This window comes from Oryzias latipes, chromosome 21, assembly GCF_002234675.1.
Source record: "Oryzias latipes chromosome 21, ASM223467v1".
NCBI lineage: Eukaryota > Metazoa > Chordata > Actinopteri > Beloniformes > Adrianichthyidae > Oryzias > Oryzias latipes.
This window is the reverse complement of record NC_019879.2, coordinates 11,519,521-11,541,586: the sequence shown is the minus strand read 5'-3', so window position 1 is coordinate 11,541,586 and position 22,066 is coordinate 11,519,521. Positions and strand designations below refer to the sequence as shown.

Sequence of the window (22,066 nt, the reverse complement as noted above, 5' to 3'; positions counted from 1 at the left end):
CAAAGGGCACCAACGAGAGTGTGCACACCGACGCGAAAAAACGCCAGGCGTTAAAGCGTCAAAAAAAAAAAACGCCTCGGGTTCGTTTTTTTTTTTCGACGCATCGCGTCGAAATCTACTCGACCAATGAGAATGGCGCTTTTGCTCACGTGTCTGGAGCTTCTGAAGTTACAGTAAAACACAACTTGGGGGCGCTCAAACACAAAACTGCCTTGCTGAGCACACATACCAGCGAAGAAGATAGACGCCAAGTAGCGTCTACACACAGCCGCGAAGCAATAATGACGGACATTCTAAAATATCCCCGAACCAAGCACCACTTGGAGCTACTGGTGCTTGAAATATTCATGTTTTCTTTGTTTGATTCTGACAAGCGTGTAAATACTTGCTCTCTTCTTCTGAGTGAAAAGCGACTTTAAGAAGCGTAAAGTTGCGCAGCGCCACCTTGTGTACAGGAGTATTTCTGTTTTACATTAAGCGCCATCTAATGTCAGGGAATGAAATTGCATGTTCACTCCACTCATCGTCAGCGAAAATCGCCTGGGTGTGAACACAAAAAACGTGGCGAAAAACGCTGGCGAATAACGCCTGGCGAATATTCGTCCCGGTGTGTACGGGCCTTTATACCCACTTTTTAAGGTTGGTGTTTTTTTTTTAAATAAGGTTATAATACAGCTACTTTCTTTGATACTCATTTATTTTGAAATGTTTAACTTTTTCTGCCATACTGACAACTCAAAGTGCAGCATAGTTTGTCTACTTTTAGAACGCAGTTCATAGAATAAATGATAATAAACTAGGGCTGCACGATATGAAGAAAACTCACGTGTGATATCAGTGATTAATATTGCAATGACAATATGATTTATGTGGACAAAGAGCAAAAAAAAGCATAACTAATTCAACATTTCCGTTTCACTCAAAAAGGTTTACTTAAATAAAAGCCAACATAACTTAAATTATACCCCAAAGAACCCTGGTCTACTTTAGAGGCGCTGATCTAACATAAAAAGGCTCCATCTGTTTGGTCAAATGCGTAAAGGGCTCAATTTGATTTGTTAAATACTTCAAGTTTCCATAAGATTGTTTTTTTCTTTATGTGTCTGAACATTTAAGGTAATCATTTATTGCAATTTACGCCATCTTTTGAGATTCACGTATTGCACAGGCTGTCAAAATGACAATAAACTTAAAATTTACTCTGGAGGCCTATAATAAATAACTCCATAGAACTTTGCCAACTCAAACCAAATTTCTTTGCATTTTTCACTGGGAGATGTAATTTTCTCTTGGGAAAATAAATGTTTCTGCCAATTCCTTCAGACAGACTCTTGACCGACGTGGAGTAATTTTAGAGTAAAAACAAAACCGAGATAAGGGTTTGGAATGTGTATAGTGTTAATCACAACAGTATGAGTGTTTGTGGAGACATGCAGAAGCTCTGGTTTCTTATAGACTGATTTTGGAATAGCGGTTGTCTTTAAGATGTCTCCCGACTCAGATCGGACACATGCACGGTGTTTGCCGGTTTATTTTGGTCAGCACAGACTGTCCCATGATTGGACTGTGGTATTTTACTTGTAGTTACTTGTGGAATGGAATGCTCATCGCTCAGATGTGGTGCCAAAAGCATCACAGGAATGGAGGAAAGAGATCCAGGAGATGAGGAAACATTTTGGAGCCTGGCTCCACAATCTTCCACCAGTGATATGCATTTAAAAAAACCAGAGAGAGAGAAAGCAGGAGAAAGGCGATTTTATCTGTACTAACAATGAAGATCTTCCTTACAATTGCCTAAAGGGATGAGACGGCCAGGGGGGCGGAGGGTGGGTGTGTATTCAAAGAGCTTCCCAGGTTTGCTGCATCTGTTGGGTTGTAACTCTTGGCAATATGACTCATTACAACAACAGTGAGGCCATGTTTGAATGTGTTTTTGCTCTGAGGAATGTCTTCATAGCATATTTGCTTCACAAAGTTGAGTAGAAGTACAATCTGATTGTAATATATGTACTTTTTAATACAACAGCAAATCAGTTGAAGCTGCTTCTCTGATTAAAAGTTACAATACAAACAAATTGCAAAGCCAATTCTTGTTCTTTTAAATTAAATCATCATTAAATTCATTAAATTTGCATGACAACCATTTAATGCTTTTAAGTCATTTTATCATTAAAATCTATCCAATAAATGTGAGATTTCTTTGTAATAGATTTTTGAATCTCTTTCTCATTGAGATTTAATCTGATTGATACTTTCATGATCTACTTTGGCATAGGGCGACAGATGTCCATGACGGCTTCGAACAGTGTTGAACAAATGTGTTTGCTTAGTCATCCATTAGCCTGAAATCCAAGTTTCACATGAATTGGTTCATGAGCTAACTGATTTAAGTTTAAATATAAAGATTTGTTTAATATTTTGATGCATTTAATTTATTTATTTGTATCCCTTGTGAGCATGAAAGCTGCATCGCGGACTGTCCTCACAGTTGGGAGGTCATGGCTGGGTATTTCTTGGGTAGAATTTGTATTTCTTTTTCTTGCATATGTGGGTTTTTGTCCAACTGTTCTCCCCACAGAAGAAAAACCCTTATTTATTTCAACGTATTTTTATACTGGACTTGTCAGCGAGTAGGAGGGGCATCTCTAAAAGTTTTTTCAGCTCCAAGGTCCCAGGTTGAACACTCTATGGAGTGTAGGGCTGTTGGTGTTAATTTAGAATGATGGACATATCTTCTTCTTTTTGGGTCATTTTAATTGGTTATAATAACCACCAGCCACAAAGTCATTGGGATTGCAAAGCACAACAGTAACCTTACGGTTGTAACCACAACAGTAAAAAGAAAACGGCTACAAACTTGTGTTTCTCCTTTTCCCAAATAGGAAGTACCATTTCTTCCTGATAAGGGCGCTACCAGTCGCAGTGGCAACTACTGTCGCCATTGCCATAAATTTGATTACCGGTACTCGGAGCGATTCGGACCAATCACTGTTGACTGGTTTCAACATTACAGTGCCCGTATCAGAAAGAAAATAGTGGCAGATTTTATCTAAATTGCAAGAGCCGGAGGTAAGGCATTTTCTATGAGTGACTTCACACCTCGATTCGTCCATTGTTTTTACAGTCACCGTGTGTGCTGCGTTCAAGAACGCACTCTCCGCAGTTTTATAAACATGCATCCAGCTGGTGTTGGACACACAGGACAAGTACCAGACATGAAGGTGGCGACAGGGAAAAGATTTTTCTTTTATTGTGTATTTAGTGTTTGGAAAGCGCTCGTCCGGTATCTGCAATAGGAAAAGGCTCGGTGCGCAAAGTTAAAGCAGTGCAAATCCAACTAATCTTGCTCCACATGTTTTTTTTACAGCTCTGTACCTTTAAATGTCCATCTTGGAGTCATATTAGTCATAATAATTAAGTGATCATGTTTACATTGGATGGAACTTCCATGTTTTGAAGCGGACGCCACCCACACGTCACTACTAAATCTAAGTCCCCGATTGGTCACAGTGCTGCATCGCTGTGATTTAGCATGAAAAAGTTCAACCGGTTGAGCTGTCAGCGTGCGATCCATGAATGCCTGATTTGTGCGTAGAGCTACGATCACGGGCGCCATTGACTGTGGACTAGGGAGGAGCCAGTGCACACCAGAGACGGCTGCAACACTTCCACAGAGCATCCTTAACGTGTTTCTAAAAGGAATGAGACCTCTGTCAATGCTTGAAGAGGATGGATTTAAAGACATGATTGGGGTGCTGCACCCTGGCTTCCACCTTAATCACTTTTGGAAATGAATGGAGGGAAAACTATTGGAGAATATTTTACTGGTTACTAATTGCAATAGAGTGAAACCCATGATCATAAAAATCTTTTTTGCTTACTATTTCTACGGGAAGTTTAGAGAATGATTTAGTGCAGGGATCAGGAACCCTATAGCTTGCGAGCAAATTATTTTCTTTTTTTGTGCTAACACATAGCTTACCTGGGACTTTAAACCTTTTTATCTTTTATGAGGGGAAATTGAAAATCATGAACTATAAGAGTAAAATTGGAATTTTTTTGAATGCACCATATGCCGAGCATTAGCATTACTATATTTGATTCTAAACCTCCACGGACTGATTACCAGCACCAATAACCATCCCCTTTAAAAAACAAATTATAAAACAAAGGCCCATCACCGTATTTAAAAAAGGTAATCGTTGGCTAAGGGACTACTGAAATAATCATAAATGACAGCTCTAATAGAATGACTCCCAAAGTGACAAATAAGAATGATTTACTATATTGGGGCAGCAGTGGCTATGGTGATTGAACAGGTCAGCGGTTCGATCCCCCGATCCCTGCTTCCCCCAGTCAATTGTTGTTGCCCTTGGGAAAGACCTTTGACCTCCAGTGGGGCTCCACTGGTGTGTGAATGCGTATGAAAGTCTCAGCTGTGGCTACATCAGTAGTTACCATCACCAAGTATGAATGAGGAGTGAAAGAATAATGGAGACACATTGTGCTTTGAGCGTCTGGAAAAGCGCAGAAAAATCAAATCCAGCAATATTATCATTATTTTTATTTTCATCACTATTATTATATACGACTTATTAAATGTTTATCACGCCTTCTTTTATAAATATCTGTGCAATGAGTTAGAGGGTTTTTAGGGTTTATTTTAGGAAAATATTGACCTAAGTCTTTCGTTAATCTCTTTAAAAAACAAAAATAAAACATAGCTTTTTTTTCCTTAAACTATGTTGCTGTAAAGAAAAAGAGGTCAAGGTGTGTTGTGATGTTGCATTGTTGAAATTTGAAATATTTATTCTTCTTCATTAAAGTCCAACTCCAATCATCTTTTGATCTATTGTAACGCGTTCCCAGTGTTCTTCTAGTTATCATTATGCCGTTTTTTAACCTAAAAAACAAATCAAAACCTTTGTTGTTGTTTTTTTAGGACATAGTTTATGCAGAGAAGCAGTAGTTTATTAGAAATTTACCTGTGAGTTGTGGTTGAGACCTTTGGCAGAACAACCCCGCCCCCTTCCCCTCGTTGTTTCTCATATGGAAATGCACATAAAGTTACTCCACTTTTCCAGTTATTTTGTGCATCAGATAGAATGGAGATTTTTATACATTCAGATAGAGAGTTTGTCCACTTTGTCAGAAAGTTTTGAGCTGCTGTGGACGTTTTCATGCCACCAAATGCCTTTTAGCGTTTGAAACGAAAAAGGCTCTGAGTTTAATTCAGGTTTGCTTTTCTGAACCAGTTGAAAAACGGAAACTCAGTCATCACATGAGGACTTCTTTAGGGACTTTCAGGGGAAATGGCTGTGGAAACACTGAGTTTTTGTCATTTTTCTGAAAGCAGAAAAACTGAAAATGTGGAAAAATTGAAAGCACAAAAGACAATATCGCTGCAACTAATCTGAGTCACAGCAGCTGCGCTTTTATTTTTCCAACTGTCAGCATTAATCTAAATGAAGGCCTCACCTCGCTCCTCACGTGACGCCTCATTTAGGAACATGTATGCCACACGTCATCCTGTCTGCAATGCAGGAATAACGCCGCAGTGGCAGAATGTGGAGCATGTCCCCTCCCAGATAAGACAAGGGTTATATGTCCGGGAGCATCTCAGTCAGAGGGGCTTCATCGCTTGATGTGACCCCTTCCTCTTGGAGGCGTGTTCATGGATGACTGCGATGAAGTACTATGCAGTGAGAGCGGGTGGCTCAGTGGTGCAACTGCAGCTATGCATGGGGGGGGGGTTATGACCACTGGTATTCCTGAATTATGCAGAAGGTATGCCCCAGAGCTTATGCACTGCTGGTATGGAATTTGACTCCCAGGCCTGCAGGTAATAATAGTCTCCTAGGTTACAGTTTTGACATTTTGTGACCACTGGGAACATATTTGGAGTTCCAGGTCCTTCACCTTATGTTACAGAAGAAGGTTGGATCCCTTTTTATGTTCTTCCCCATTCTCACATTCAAGATGGAGACTTTGATGGAGAGTGCATAGCTGAAATCTTCATATTCTAACTCTGTGTTTTCCCTTACAGGCGCAGATGGGCACCGTCATGGTTTGGCTCCATAGTGCCCTCATGAGCAGCTCCACTTCCTGGAATAAGTTGGAACCCGAGCCTTGAAGTCACACCATGGAATGCTTGTAGTATTGTGCGTCCCTTTCGTCCACCCCACCAGCAACAGCAGGAATCAGAGACACCCAGTGTGACACAAACGACTGAGGGCCACAGGAACTGCTCCCAGAGGCTCTTTATCTATTTAGGTCAGATAGCTTGAGACGTTTTCGGGAGGGTGCAGGGGAGCTTGCTCTAGTTTCTGACTGACTGTGTGGGCTTTCCTTCTGAGAGTTAGTGCCCTGGCACAGGCTCTCAGACCATGAGACCCAAGACTTTCCCAGCAGCCCCGTATGTGGGCAACACGCGACAGAGGCTCCAGGAGATTAAGGAAGGCCTGAAGCAGCCGGCCAAGCTGGTGAGCCAAGCTCTGCATGGAGGAAGCTCCCGCTCTGAGAGAGGCTCCGACTCGAAAAGCGGGAAGGACACAACCAGTCGACAGCAGCAGCTCCGGCCGCCTCAGAAGTTCAACAACTACCAGAATGCACTCAGAGAAATCCGCAAGTCCCTCATGCCCTTCGCCAACGAGTCTGGAGAGGCCGGAGAGGTGAACCGACAGATGCTGCACGAGCTGGTCAACGCAGGATGTGATGAGGTGAAGATGAGTAGATTTGATCCTTGACCATTTAAGGGCTGATGTATGGACTCATTCAAGTAGTTTCAGCTTCTTCTTTAAGGTTATGCCTTAGTCACAACTGCCCTTACAGGTAGATAAGGGCTGTCTGCAGGGGAAAAATGGACACACCTGTATGGGGTTAACCCAAACAGCGAATGTTTGTGCACAGTTTTTCCTGCTGGTATGCTGCAGGCAACATGTCCTTTCAAACAACTGAACAACACTTAAGGGTTAGGTAGGTGAGACACAGCTGTGTGGTTTATACCACACACCTTTTGCTCATTTTTACAGGTTAATGCTGGTTTTAAGTCCCAGTCTGATCATCTTAAGCTCTATTTTCAGAGCGTTCCCAGTGGTCTTTTAATTATGATTATGCTGTTTTTAGCCGAAATCATAAACCTGTCGTTTACTAGGACATAGTTTCTGCAGAGCGGCAGGAATTTATTAGAATTTCACTTCGGAGTTGTGGGCGGGAACTGATGGCTGATGGCATGGAAGTAACTCTCTCCAATTATCCATTTGATCACACTCTCTCCTGCTAGCTTACAGCCCTCACAAGCCCAAACTAACACTAGCGGTGGAACAAAAATGGTGAACAATGTTAGAGCCAGTCGTACAGTTTTGATCCAGATTCCAGCTCAGCCGAGCAAAACAAAGACGTACATGGATCTATTTGTCTGTAAATGGATCCATCAGAAACAGTTTTTTTCAAATGGCAGGATTTGAATAAAGAAATAGTCAGAAATGTAGTCTTAATCTTAATTTTTTGCTATATACGTCTTTTATCATCAAAAAAGGCTACAAGAACATGTTATTAAAAACACCCAAAACAATTTTTTGTGTTTTTTTGAGCTCTTCAATGCAATTCAGTACAAGTGTGTGTGTCGCTCCCCCCCCAGTGAATGGTGAGCTGGTTGCATAACTGAGTGGTGTTGAAATCTTGAAATATCAGGTGGATTTCTCAACTGGCTTGCTTGGCATTTTTTCCTGTTATCCCCCTTGCAGAGTGGTGAATGTTTCCATGGGTCGCTTTCACGTAAAACTAAACGTTATTTGGATGTTGCTTCACCTTCAGCTTGGAGAATTAAATCAATTCCATGTGCAAACGTTTAGATTTGATTCCCTCCGATGCGTCTTTAGTTGGAAAAATCTACTTGCTCTGATTTTTGGGTCACATTTTTAAAAGTTCCTGCTGAATAGCCTTCTGTGTGTTTTCTTCCCATTATCTTCTTATTGGAAGCTGTTGAAATGTGCTTTGAAGAGAAGGCAGTGGGGCTCGCTTGAGGGGGCGATTAAAGCAACTGATTCAATCATGGACTGTGTTCACAAAATGCAGTTTGTCCAGTCAGGACCTGGTGTGTGTGGTTGAAAACCCCGTGACGAAGCGCGGTATGCCAAGAATGCCGCGCTCAAGCCTGTGCACATTAGGACGACAAAGCAGAGCAGCCAAATCGATTTTTAGCTCATCGCAGACAAAGAGCCACTGTTTGTCAAGTGTTTGCTGAAAGCAGGACCTTTGCTCTGTGTCATGTGTTGCACTGGAATTAATGTGTATTTGATTCTATTTTGTTCAGACTGTTCTTCTGTTTGCTCTTTTTCTTAATTACTTTTTTATGTCATTTAGGGGTGTCAATGATTAGTCAACTACTGTAAAAAGACGCTAATTTGGTATCGGTATTTTATCTTTTAGTCATTTGAAATGGTTATAATAACCACCAGCCACAAAGTAATTGGGATCGCAAAGCGCAACAGGAACTTTTGGAGGCAGTATAGCCCTTCCTCAACCATAGAAGAAGAGTTTCATGTTGCATTCACACTGGCCAGGTGAGATGCGTTCAAGAACGCGCTCTACACAGTTCACAACGCCTTAAATGGTCATGTGTTTTTTATGCAGAGCTAAAAACGGCTGTAGAAACTTGAATGGATGCAAGTTTTCAACATGGAATCCTGAGCCACCCTTCTTCGCGCCTTGAAAAAGCCTTTAGTTGGAAGGTGTTGCTTAATAGCATTTTGCCAACGGCACTGTGAACATCGCTTTACAGTTGACAAACTGCCTCCAAAGCATTCAACAAATTTCAAATCGGTTGTAGAAACTAACGATGCGTGAGCGCAAGAGTTTTGAACGCGGAATCCAGAAACACACATTTACATAACTTTTCATTGGAAGTGGTTGAACACGTGTTGCAGAAGACTGGGTGAACGTAGCTTTAGACTGACAAACCAGCCCAATTGGACTGGTCCAAGTTGACAGAACCTTCCAAAGCCTTTAAAAAAAAAAAAGGAGGGGCAGAAATCTGAAGGTGGATTACATGTTCTGAACTGTAAAGAGATTGTTGGAAGAAATGGAGCAGAGAGGCGTGATGTAAACCTTACTGTTGATCTTTACTCCTGTGGGTTACTGTTGTGGACATGTGGTGCTGGTGACAGAGATAAGCAACCTCCCCATTGAGATCATCTAACCCGTTTAGGTCACAGAGGCAGAAGGTGGAGGAACCTGTGGTTAATTCTCTGGATTTGGTTTGATTTGACATTTGAATCTCCTTGCTTTGGTTAAGGATAGCATCACTTCGAGTCCAGCCAAAGGGTGCTGGAGCCTGTCCCAGCTACTGTTGAGCGAAGGCGTGGTACAGATCGCCAGTCTGTTGCAGGGCACACAAGCACTCCCACACACACTCATAAATGCACACCTAGAGAGACTCTTAGATTCACCAATTAACCTATGAAGCCTGATTGTGGACTGTTAGGAAGCCAGAGTGTCTGGAGAAAACCCACTTAATGAAAGGAGAAGATGTTCACTTTGATGTTTCATGAAGGAGGTCTGCATTTGCAAACCATCATCAGTCATTCGTGTTCAAATATTCTGAAAGTAAGTACTTTACTTTTTTCATTCAAATGCAGTTTTTGACTGTGATTTAAAGTTTCTCTAAACAAACATAGACAAGTCAGACTTTCTTTGGAGCAGTGTGACTCGTGGTCATCAGTTTGATTTTGATCTGGAGCTTTTCTGTCACTATGTTTGCACATCATCCCATCGGCTGATTGAAATCAAGCATTTTCTTTTCTTTATTTATTTCTTTATTTATTTCTTCATTCTTTTTAGGACTGCCTCTCGTTTATCTTTCAAAACTGTGCAGGGGGTTGTGGACAACTCGCTCGGCCATTTCCTGTACTTGTAGTTGACCTCCATTGCTGTACTATTGTGAATGGACCAGAGCAGGAGTGGTCCAGTCAAACAAACAGGAAGAGGACATTCAATGGCAGCAGGGTGGAACAGTTCCTATTCTGCTGTCCAGTCACCACCCAACCTGTCCCCTCCCCTCTCCTCTCCTCTTTCTCTGTCTGGTCCTTCCGTCAGAACCGTCTGCTGCCTCTCCTTGTCTGACAGATGCATTGATTCACTGTGTTGCAGATGAGATGGTTGTTTGCCTTTTAGATGCTAAGGTTGTATGTGAACTTCTCTTTATTGGCGTTTACAGCGAAAGATTACGATAACATGCTGCTATTTCAAATCAAATATCATACCGTAGGGAAAAAACTATTTAGTCAGCCACCAATTGTGCAAGTTGTCCCTCTTGAAAACTATAAGAGATACCTGTAATTTTCATCATAGGTATACCTCAACTGTGAGAGATGAAACTGAGGGGAAAGAATTTCAGAAAGTCACTGTCTGATTTTTAAAGAATCTATTTGTAAATTATGGCGGAAAATAAGTATTTGATCAATAACAAGAGTTCAGCTCAATACTTTGTTATATATCCTTTTGTTGGCAATGACAGCAGTCAAATGTTTTCTGTAAGTTTTCACAAGTTTTTCACAAACATTTGCTGGTATTTTGGTCCGTTCCTCCATGCAGATCTCCTCTAGAGCAGTGATGTTTAGGGGCTGTTGCTGGGCAACATGGACTTTCCACTCCTTCTAAAGGTTTTCCATGAGGTTTAGATCTGGAGACTGGCTAGGAGGCTCCAGGACTATGAAATACTTCTTACCTAGAAACGTCCTTTACGAGGTTATGTCTATTTAAAAGCGTAAAGCCCGGGTGTGAAGCACCTAACAGCCTGAACAGTTCACTCAGATCTGGTTTTAAACAAAGTGACAGATGGGTTGTGCTTTGTATGCTGTAGATAGATAGTTGCTTCAATCTGGTAACTGTTGCAGTTCATACGAAACGTATGTTGTATCTTGATAGTCAAGTCTTTTTAGGTGAATCCATCCTCCAAATGTCCTTTAGTGTCATTTCTTTTTGTGCTTTTATTCATAAATGGCTCTTCCATGTTCTATAGTTGGATTTCTATCTGCTGACTCATCCTGACTGACCAGCCCCTCTGCTTCGTTTAAATTCTGCAAATGTTCTATAGGCTATGAGTCACAGAAAAGCTCTTTTTGACTTTTAGAAGTCATCGGTAGATTTACTATCTAATAATTGTTGAAGAGCAAACATTTTCACACTTCCGTGTCTATTTTTAAGTTTTCAATTAATATCTACTAAAAAACAGATTTTTTTTTCTGGCTGTCAGGCTTTCTCTCAAACTTTCCTTTTTTTTTTAAAAACCTTTGGGGTCTTTTTTTTTTAAAGAAAAATATATTAAGGTGGTCATCATGGGTTTCTGATCTAACTTCTGAATCTGTGTCACTTTTTAATTTTAACAGTGCCCTGATCCAATTTACCAGGTCATTTGATTGTGTTAAAAACTCCTCCATGATTCACTTAAATAGTTTTCCAGGAGACCAAACTCTGAAAAACATGAAAAGTTAGTAGAAAATAGATTTGTTGGGGCTGTTCTGATTATGTCTACTGACTCCAGCTAATATTTAGTCATCCCACTTAAGTTAGTGCTGTAGTTTAGTTTGCTGTGATTTCATGGTGAATGGTGTATACTTGTATAGCGCTTTTCTACCTTCCTCGAAGGCTCAAAGCGCTTTACAGTCACAGTCCCTGATGACTGCAAACCCTAACGCTCCACTGATATCAGTGTGTGAACACTGGCTCCAGCCTTAACCAGAGGTGTGGTGGGGTTCAGTGTCTTGCCCAAGGACACTTCGGCATATAAGCGGGCAAGGGGAACCTGCAACCTTCCGATCAGAGGTCGACCGCCCACCAACTCCAGAGATTCCTATGCATGCTTTCTGTTTTTGGCCAAATAATATCAGTTTAGACTAATTCCATAACTATCAATCAAATTTCATTCATAGAAATGCTTTATACAGTTTTCTGTTTGGTTTTTGTTACATTTTTGTCATTTGTCTTTATAAAGAAATTTACATATGGACAGTTTGTCTATGAATACTTTGAATTTCACGTTATTTTAATATCATCTAACTTTTATATTTCTTATTTTCATGCCACTAAGCTGTGCTTCTCTACTTTTTTATACATATTTTTTAACTTTTTTTGATCTGTAGAGCCGTATTTGCTGTTTTGTGGCAGCCATTATGCCGTCGAACTGCCCTATCCTAATTTCCTCTCTGACATTTGTCTTGATGCTTCACTCTTTTCCTGCCCAGTTCTTATCAGATGGTCTTCCTCATCCTTCCCTACTTCTCCAGCTGCAGATCTCATACCAACATGGCTGGTTACATAATCATTTTTTCACTGGAGGAAATGCTTTTGAAGGGGAACAGAGGGTGGGGCTGCATGCCTGGCATCAAGATGACAGTCAAACAAAGGAAGTTGAAGGAAAGAGGCTGCAATCTGTGGTTTAACTTTGTTTTCTCTCTTTAGCTTTAAAGCTCTCATTGTTTCTGGCGGGGATACACTGCAGTCTTAGACCTGGAGATGCTGAAATCTGTTTTATGGAAAATCTATGACTATATAACTGTAAAAACTTCTAGTGCAACTCCAGGCCAACATTGCCATAAATGCATATTAAAATGCTAAATTTTTTAATGCTGTGAATATAGAACAAAAGGGAACCAAAGTATCAAAAGTTTTTGCATCTCTTAAAGGAAATGTTTTATCAACATTTCTTTCTATACTTGTCATCCATCTCCATGTGGCTCTGATTTCTGGAGTCCAGATCTGGAATGTGTTTAAAACTTGGTCAGTGGAATAGCTAAAATCTTCCCATCATTGTTCAGACTGCAGCTCAGACCCAGTCCGTTTCATCCGTCTCTAAGAGCAGTTTGTGTTTCTTTGTAAGAGTGTAGGCTGGTGATTATGTGCTTGGGATAGATCGGCGGCATGCTGCCCACAAACCATTATAACAAGGGTGCAGATGTGGCCTGGATATTTTCAACTGAGAGGGAAAACAGGAGGGAGACTGTCCAGACTACAAATAGCTTAAATTCCTGCTTCCTGGGCTGAGGAATGTAAGCAAGGAACATCTGTTGCCATGACAGCCGGGGTCACCAGACACACCTCCACCCAACACACACACACGCACACATCCATACAAACATTTGCACTTGCAGTGTCATCCAAGAGGAAAGACAAACGATAAAAACAATGAAGGCTTTCATATGCTGTACTTTCATCTAAAATTTGTTTTATAACATAAGATATTTAGGAGTTAAGGAGTTTATTTTAAACAAGGGACAATGCACACAAAGAACATTGATCTCATGAAAGTTGAAAAGATTTATTTCGCCAGATTATAGCAAATTTAGCTTATTTCGGCCTGTATAAGTAAAACATTTAAAAGCTTTGTTCATGACTCAACAATTTTGTAGCCACCTTTATTGCACGTTTCCCATGGGTGTATAGAACAGTATCATCAGCGTACAATATAATGGTAGCATCCTTACAGTGTATATCTGTTATGTATAAACAGAATAGCAGCATCCCTCAAAATGACCCTTGTGGGACTCCCAGCGGTAATGCTACCATTCACTCTGACTCTCGGGTCAACCACTTAAGTTAAGCTAAAAAAAGTACAATAAAATTTAGAGAGTGACTATAAAACACAATTGGAGAGGTTTATCACATACGGGTTACTCTCACCGTTACCCTCTCCATCACTGTTCTAGACACAATGTGGAATTCCATCTGATCACTTTCCTCTTCTTTATACCAGTTATTTAAAAAAATATATTTTTATCAGATTTTGGTACAAAAATAACATTTACAGACAACATCTGATGTAAAAGATATTAGCCAATAATTAATCCAAACCATTCATTAATGCACAACAAAAATTTACTTGGATAACGAAATAAAGCACCTTTGTTCAATTCAGTTTTATTTATATAGGCCAAAATCACAACAACAGTTGTCTCAATGGGCTTCGTACCAGTGATTGAATTTGAGTGTGTTGACTAAAATTCAATTCAACACTTCCCTCATTTCTGGTGCAAAACTGCAGTAAGAGTCATCTGTAATGCTCTATTTTAGTAAAAATAGAAAAAGAAAAAAATGCTTTTAAAAAAACAGTTAAACAGTTTTTGCATGATAAGAATTAGCATTTCAGTTTTCAGCTTAAAATAGGAATTAACCATGCCAAAAAAACTTATAACGCAATGTTCACCAACCCTCTTATGGTATCTTAACAGAAGGTTACAAAGAATGTGGAAATTTCATTATTTGCAGTACATCTTATCATTTAGAGATTTGAGACACAGCTAGATGTTCTCCCCGGGTTGCTCGGGATTAGAAACTCCCTAAGTGTGAAAATGGCTACATGAGCTGAAATATGTTTGAAAAAACATCCACAAATGCCAGTTAAGTTTCGAAACACTCCTTTATTCTTTGTCTGCAGACCAGTGAAGACATATTAAAAATAAAAGTTGTAAGATTCTAAATCACCACCTTCCTGGTCACTGTGATTAGCACAAACCCCTCAATTCTTGTCTGAAACACCTTGAGCTGCTCGTCTTAAAAGGGCTTTCCGGGCTCAAGGTGACTTTAAAAGCTGTTTTGTCTTCTTTTTTTAAAAACTTGTCCAGGCAAAACAATAAATGAGCATCTGCCTGAAGAATCAAAATGGTTTCAGCTGAACACTGATAGTCCATAGTCAGAGGAAAATGTGAAATAAGCTAAAAACAAAAACCCACAAAGTTGCAAACACGATCCCACAAAAACTGCACTGACATTAGAATTTGAAAATAAAAAAGGTTCAAATAGTGTTATTCTGGACATGCCCCAATTATTACAACTCACAGATCAGAGTAGGATGTAACAAAAAATGAACCAAAGGGAAAATCTTAGACAGAAAACAAAGAACAGTACACAAAACAACAGTGGGATCAAAAGTTACAAGAGCACATGGTTATTTTAAAATGCTATTCATAGCTCTATGCTAGAGCTAAACGGCTCAAAAATATGTGAGAAAAGTTTTCACTAAAAAGTATGCAACTCTAAGCATGACAGAAGTTGAGCCAAATGCATCTCTGCCAACAGTCTTATGGCCTTTAAACTCCTCCAGCTGATCTGCCCAACACCATCAGCTGGCCTCAATCAGCTGATCTTCATCAACTGACTGTAATCAGCAGGTCTGAAGAGGAACAGCTCCTGTAAAGACAGATAAAAGGAAAATGAATGGAATGATAATAAATAAATACAATCTAAATATATGTGCATACAAAGGAATAAATCGATTTGAAGTCCATCGTTCACTGGTCTTTTGACAGTACAGTATGTACATTTTCAGCAGCTCTTTTAGACCAGCTGCTTATGTAATCTGCCTGTGTAGCATGTCACCCCTTAAAATGTTAAGCTGCTACCATCTCCATAATGCAATTTTTAAAAATTATTAACATTTGAATAATAATAGTGGATTCGATTTATCTGCGCTTTCCAAGACGCTAAAAATGCTTACTTTGTCACCATTATTCATTCACTCCCTAATCATACTTGGTGATGACAGAGACATGACTGCCAGGCCCCAACGGCCCCTCTGACCATCAGCGGGACATTCGTACAAATTCTCACACCAGTGGAGCCTCACTAGAGGCAGGGAACGTGAAGTGTCTTGCCTAAGGACACAACAACAGTTGACTGGGGGGGGGGGGGTTCGAACTGCCAACCCTTCGATTATTGGACGACTTGCTGAAATATCAGAGTCACATTTTTTCATTTAGGAAGATTATTGACAGTCAAGTATTTTTTTCCCTACTTTTAAGGCATAATGTAAACTTTTCCACATCTTTTAATTTTCCAGTATTTTGAATAAAAAAAGATTACATGTTTGCCTGTTTAGCAATTACTGCAGCTGCTTTAGCACAAACTTCGCCCCTGTTCAACTTTTTTAAAGCTGTAACTGAATTCAGCTATTAAGGAAAAAATGATAAGATCAGCAAAAGTTCAGACAATGGTAAAAAAAAAAAAAAAGCCCCAGAAAGAACTTTTCTATTGTACAACAACACAATTGTTTCAATGTCATTTAACAGCAAATGACCCCAAAATACTTCCCTGTCCTTTGAGCATAGGAAAACAAAGGAACCTCTGATGAGAGAAGATTTATCCTCAGGGAGTCTTTTTGCCGTTTATCAGGCCGACAGGGAGCTTTCGTTTGTTACAAGGAAACGCAATCAAAGATAAATTGTTTTAGAGCAAGCCTTCAAAGTAATGGAGGACACGCTGAGTTCTGAAAGGCAGGAAATGGCAAGGCCATGCTTTTTGCATGGCATTACCTGAACTGCTTCACTGTCACCTCCCATTCTGCCGCAGTACCTTTAAGCCCCTGATCATTCACAGCTCTGTTTATACTCTGTTGCCTGTGTGAACACAACTCTGTGTGCGTGTGTGTGTGTGTACATTCCTCTGAAGCCAGAGGAGAGCTGTACCTAGCAGAGCTGGCCCATACTGTCACACTGCATTTTTTTTAACCTCTGTTGCTCTGCTTGTGTGGGTGTTTGAGTTTCTCTTTTATTTTGAATAATTTGTGCATAATGAAATATTACCTGGCCATGTTATTCTTCTTTTTTTCTTTTTTTATTTCAATTCGTGGTTTTTAGGGATGGTGTTTTGATAACTTGTCCATTAGATTCCTTTTTGTGTTTGTTTTTAGCTCTCATACACACCTTTTGACACAAAATATCTGGTAGAGCTATAAATCTGTCAGGATGGCTGCAAAATGATTACAAATGATCATTAGATATTGGCTTAAAATCTTTTAGTCACTTTGCTGATCTTTTCCAAATCTTGGCTTTTGCATTGGATACAAATGTTTTTTTTTTTCATTTTGTTCATCCAAAGGACTGTTTTCTAAATGTGTTTTGATTAATTCAAAGCCTCTTAGAAAATATACCGGTAATCATGCCAAATAATGTGTGTGGCTATGACTGTGGGATTGTGTTGACCTAGCATAATGCTCCGCACCAAACCTTTGCTTTCTAAACATGATCTCACCTGCAATAATGATCAGTAATTCATGTTAGTTTAAGATCAGCCCCAAACAACTACTCGTTCAGATTGTTTACACTCTGAGTAGTAACTCTTTACATTTTAAAGCCTAACTACATATTTTATAAATGTTATATTCAATTGTGTTGTTTGTGTGTGTGGTTTTGAAAACCCAACAATAAACCTCTGGTGTTGTGTTTTCCACACACTGCTTCTCATTCAGACAGTGAGAACTCATCTATCTGTTTGTTTGTTTTTCCTGAAGATGGTTAAGGTTTTGGACTGACCCAGTGGTTTTAGCATTACTTCCTAAAATACATTTACTGCATAAGTATAAATGTCATGTTGTTGCGTTCTCTTGATACAAAGTGGCTAGACTGCTTTCTATCTTAATTGTCTGTTAAAACCAGTTGTTCTTTCCTAAATGTGGCCTGCAGGTGTAATTAAGTGACTCTGTCACAGCAGAAAGGCAGAGGTCTTAAGCTAAATGTCTTAACAGTGAGGTCACTGCCATTTTAGAGTTTGTTGTCATCGAGGTGTGGGTCGCTGTCATGGAGAGAAAAACTTTTTTCCTCCCTTTTGCTTCTTTTTTTGCTTTGGTGTGGAAAAACATGACTACAGTTCTGTCAATTCTTCCATCTTGAAGTTTTTCTTGTAAATTAAAAGTGTTATGTGTCTATATTATAGTCATATTGGGGCTACAAGGTTGGGGCTAAAAATATTATTATGGTGTACATGTTTTTGGATACAAATAATCGAATGATGTTTGATCTAAAGCTTTAGCTGCCAGATGAAAAGTGCATAATGTTTGAGGAAACCCCTGAACCAGCCCATGATTTTTCCCATTTAGATCCAGGTTTACACTCGCATTAAACATAAACGTCTGCGTTTGTCCTCCACCAATGCATGTTTTTGCAAAGCGGTGTTAACTTGAGTTATTTTACCATGAATACAACAGATTATTCAATATATTCAAACTTTCAAATCACACTCCAATTTAAATAATACAGCCTTGATTTCTATCATTACATGTTGCTTAAAAACAGTATTTTTCACCAACCTTCAGTTCAAAACTTCAGCCATGAACTAGATGGTATTAAATGTTGCAGTTCCCCAAAAGACCACTGGATTGTAATGGGGAGCAAGTTAGCCTCATAGCCTCCTATGATTTCAGGGCCTATATCATGCTTTTCCTAAGCCTTTCAGAGTAAACTATATCCACATATATGATAATATGTGACCTTTGGCACACTAAAGAGCATTTTTTAAGGACATATGAGTTGTTTTCGTAGTTCATTTTCCTACCTGGAGACAACTCAATCTATGAGGCACCGCCTTTCTCTCCTTGTGGATGCCGCCCATTTCATCACGTCACCCTAGAGCCGGCCCGCTAACGTGTCTGCATTTCGCCCACGGAAACAAACGTCATTCAAACTTTCGCAAAGATGGATGTGCACATTGTGCATATAAAAAGAGAGCTTTTTGCAAATCACGGCTAACTCCACAGAGAAAATGGGTGTGTGTGTTAGCCTGGGGGTGGGTCTGACAGCGCAGACTCTTCCTGGAAGGGGCTGTTCTCACTTATCTACGTCACAATGTGAGAACCCCCTCGTTTTCATTGATTTGGAGGGACTGGTGCTTAGAGGGCAGGTTTATAGAGGAATACTCAGAAATTTATGAATGGACAAAAATACCAGTTTAGGGTTGTTTTTGTTAGGAATTAACATTATAATAAACTTAAAAGCTCGCACAGTTGATGTTGCATGAAATAGGCCCTCTAAAAGTGGTTTCAAGGATCTTTTTGACGGTTACAGCTTTATTTCATCTTTATAAGCTTAAAATTCCACATATAACACTGTTTTTCTTTTATTGATCGACTGATTAGATCGGTTAACTGAACTATAAACTTGATCTTGTCCACCTTTGGTTTCAGAAATTTGAGTTGGGAGGTCAAAGTGGGGGTTCATAAATACTTTTCAGAATCCAGGAAGTGGCATCGGAGATCAACTGTCCATTGTGTAAATGACTTCTGTTTACAACACATGATTAATTGGGTCATTATTGCTTTTGTTTAGTAGCTTTTAATCATAAAGGTGTATAAATTAAACATGTATGACAAAGACATTTTGTACTACATTGACCATAATCATGCAGCTTTTTAAGCCTTAATACAAAGCCCAAAAATGTTTTAAATGCTTAAAACTTTAAAGGGAAAGATCAGAAGCTTGACAAGAATGTTTCTGCTTGCTCTCACTTTATATAGATTTGTTCCATACATGACTTAAATTCCAGTGACTTTCATAAAGACCTATGCCTTGGACAGAAGCCACAACCGCCACCTATTGGCGTAAATGAGATGAGAGACAGAAACAAACAAAATGTAGCCTTTTACAAAGAATGTGAAGGGCAGTGTGATCATTGTCATGTGAAACCTCCTAAGAGAAACGAAGCAGCAAGAATCTATGTTGCAATTTTAAAGTTGGCCTACCCTTAGTTATTAATCGATTTTGTTGTATTTGACACCGTTTGTTCTAATAATGTGTGTAATTTCCAGGAAAAATGTCAGGTAGTTGATGTGTAAGAAAAAACGCACACGAATTACTCTCATTTGTTTTTTGAATGTTAAAGAGAAGTATGAGACATTTGCTGTCATTTGACCCAAAATGGAAATAATTCAGTTGTCTTATTGACAAGAGGGTCAATATTTTTAACTTCTCTCCTTTTAAGTCCCACTTCAATCATCTTTTGATCTATTTTTAAAGTATTCCAAATAGCCTTTTAATTATGATTATGCTGCTTTTAGCAAAAATGATAAGCTATGTGTCGTTTTCTACAACACAGTTTCTGCAGAGAGAGGAGTTAATCAGAAATTCACCTCTGAGTTCTGGGTGGGACCGTTTGTTCGGAGCAAGCCCACTCCCACTTAATTTTCTTTATATTTGTCCTCCATCATCAGAAAAATGCCACAAGAACATATTAAAAACAACAAAACCACCTTATTAATCATTACGGGTCTTTAATGGAGACTTTTGTCAGTAGTTCACATGCTGAATAAAAGGTTCTTCTGTTTTTTACTTTAATAAAGGGTGTCAAAGGAGAGTTTAAATGTCTTTGTCCATCTGTCTCTACAGGAAATGGCGGTGCGAGCGCTGAAGCAGACCGGCAGCAGGAACATTGAAGCGGCTTTGGAGTTTATCAGTAAAATGGGTTACCTCGACCCTCGTAACGAGCTCATTGTTCGTGTCATCAAGCAGACTTCGCCAGGTACAACAACAACGATAAGATGAACTGGATTCATGAACTTAGAATGTCCCATTGTTATTTGGATTTGTTTGCCTATTTATTTACTATTTTTGTTTGCACTGAAGGGCTTGTTTTCTTTTGCTTTTGTAGGAAAAGCTGGCATGCAGAATGCAATGGACCACCGGGCTGCTTTAGAGGTTTCCAATGAGGCAGTAGCCATGCCTCCATATCATCAGATGGGAGCTCCTATGTATGATGGAGCAGCAGGATATGGCCCTGAGGGCGAGATAACCCGACCCTACATGGGGGCTCCCCCTGTTATGAACTATATGATGCCTCCTTCTAACACAGCTCAGGGCCCTGCCATGGGAAACCCTCTGGGTCGACCCCCCAGCATGGGCAGCTATCCACCAGTGATGGGCTCTCAGGGCAACCCAGGCAACAACTTGTACCCCCCAGGGGCTCAGCAGAAAGGTTATTCCAGCAGCATGGAGCAGAACGGGCCCATGATAACCTACAGTGTCCCTGGTCAACCATTGCAACTGCAGGCTCAGCCACCAGGGGGCCCTGTTGCTGCGTCACACTATGACTATGGCCATGCCAGGCAGCACATGATGGAGCCAGCAGGCTATGGAGTAAAGAGAACCCCTTCTTTTCAGAACAAGATGCAGCCACCCCCAGATAACTACGTCAACATGCAAGGGAAAGCCGGCATGGGTCAGAACGGGCCAGGAGGAGGGGGCAGTGGCTATCCCACTAACCTGTACCTATCTTCTCACTCTCACCCCCGACAGGCTAGCCCCACGTCCCACCAGGTGCACATGATGTCTCGATCCCCTGGTGGGGTGGGAGTCATGGGCCCTGACTTCTCAGACCTGCCCCAAAGTTTGATGGCGCCCTCCAGACTTAGCCTTAATATGGAGCTTTATGAACACCACTGGGCAGGGCCTCCAGGTCCCGAAGGTGCCCCTCCAGCCAGGCAGTCCCAACCCCAGGGCCCATTTAGAGGGGAGGTTCGTGTTCCCAGCAGAACCAACTCGTTCAACAGTCGTTCTGCAGGCCCAAATGGGGTACGGCCTTCGCTGGCTGCACCCCCTACCGCTGGGAAGCAGGACTCTTCAATGGGCCCCCCCAACACCATAACTACTGTCACCTCCCCGCCCATCCAGCAGCCAGTGAAGAGCATTCGTGTCATGAGGCCAGAGCCCAAAACGGCTGTAGGACCATGTCACCCCGGCTGGATGACAGCCCAGACTCAAGAGGCAACAGAACCTCTGGCCTACATGCCAGAGGAGCCATATCCTCTAGAGCCTGCTCAGGAGCCTCGCTGCCCTCCACCACCATATCCCAAAAGTCTGCTCAAGTCTGGAACTGGCAGTGATCCAGGGGCCGCAGAAGGAGCTGAGGCCATGTGTGGAGCTCCAGATCTCAGCAGCCCTGCTACGAGAAGCACACACAGCGGCAGTGATGGGAGCACAAAGGCCGACAACAGCCAGCAGCAAGTGAAAAGCAAGATGAAAATGGGAAAGAGTGAAAAAACAGTGAAAGACAAGAAACAGATCCAGACCTCCCCAGTTCCTGTGAGGAAGAACGGACGAGATGAGGAAAAGAGGGAGTCCCGCATTAAAAGCTACTCTCCCTTTGCCTTCAAGTTTTATATGGAGCAGCATATCGAGAATGTGATGAAGACCTACCAGCAGAAACTCAACCGCAGGCTTCAGCTGGAACAGGAGATGTCTAAGGTAAGGACACCATGTGAGGAAGCACATTAATAATCCTGGATTTCAATCTTGTGGAATGCTATGGA

The 22,066-nt window shown here is 40.7% G+C and overlaps 1 protein-coding gene across 2 annotated transcripts in view; it reads left to right on the top strand.

The window, feature by feature from the left end:
* The window catches only part of lats2 (large tumor suppressor kinase 2), a 31,232-nt gene that overhangs the window by 1,874 nt on the left and 7,292 nt on the right, over positions 1-22,066 (top strand). For both annotated transcript variants that reach the window (XM_011489447.3, XM_023950552.1), the window contains 3 exons: positions 6,047-6,719; positions 20,148-20,280; positions 20,410-22,001. In XM_011489447.3, coding sequence (XP_011487749.1) covers positions 6,387-6,719; positions 20,148-20,280; positions 20,410-22,001 — 2,058 coding nt within the window. In that variant the 5' untranslated portion in view covers positions 6,047-6,386. The remainder of the gene's footprint in view (positions 1-6,046; positions 6,720-20,147; positions 20,281-20,409; positions 22,002-22,066) is intronic.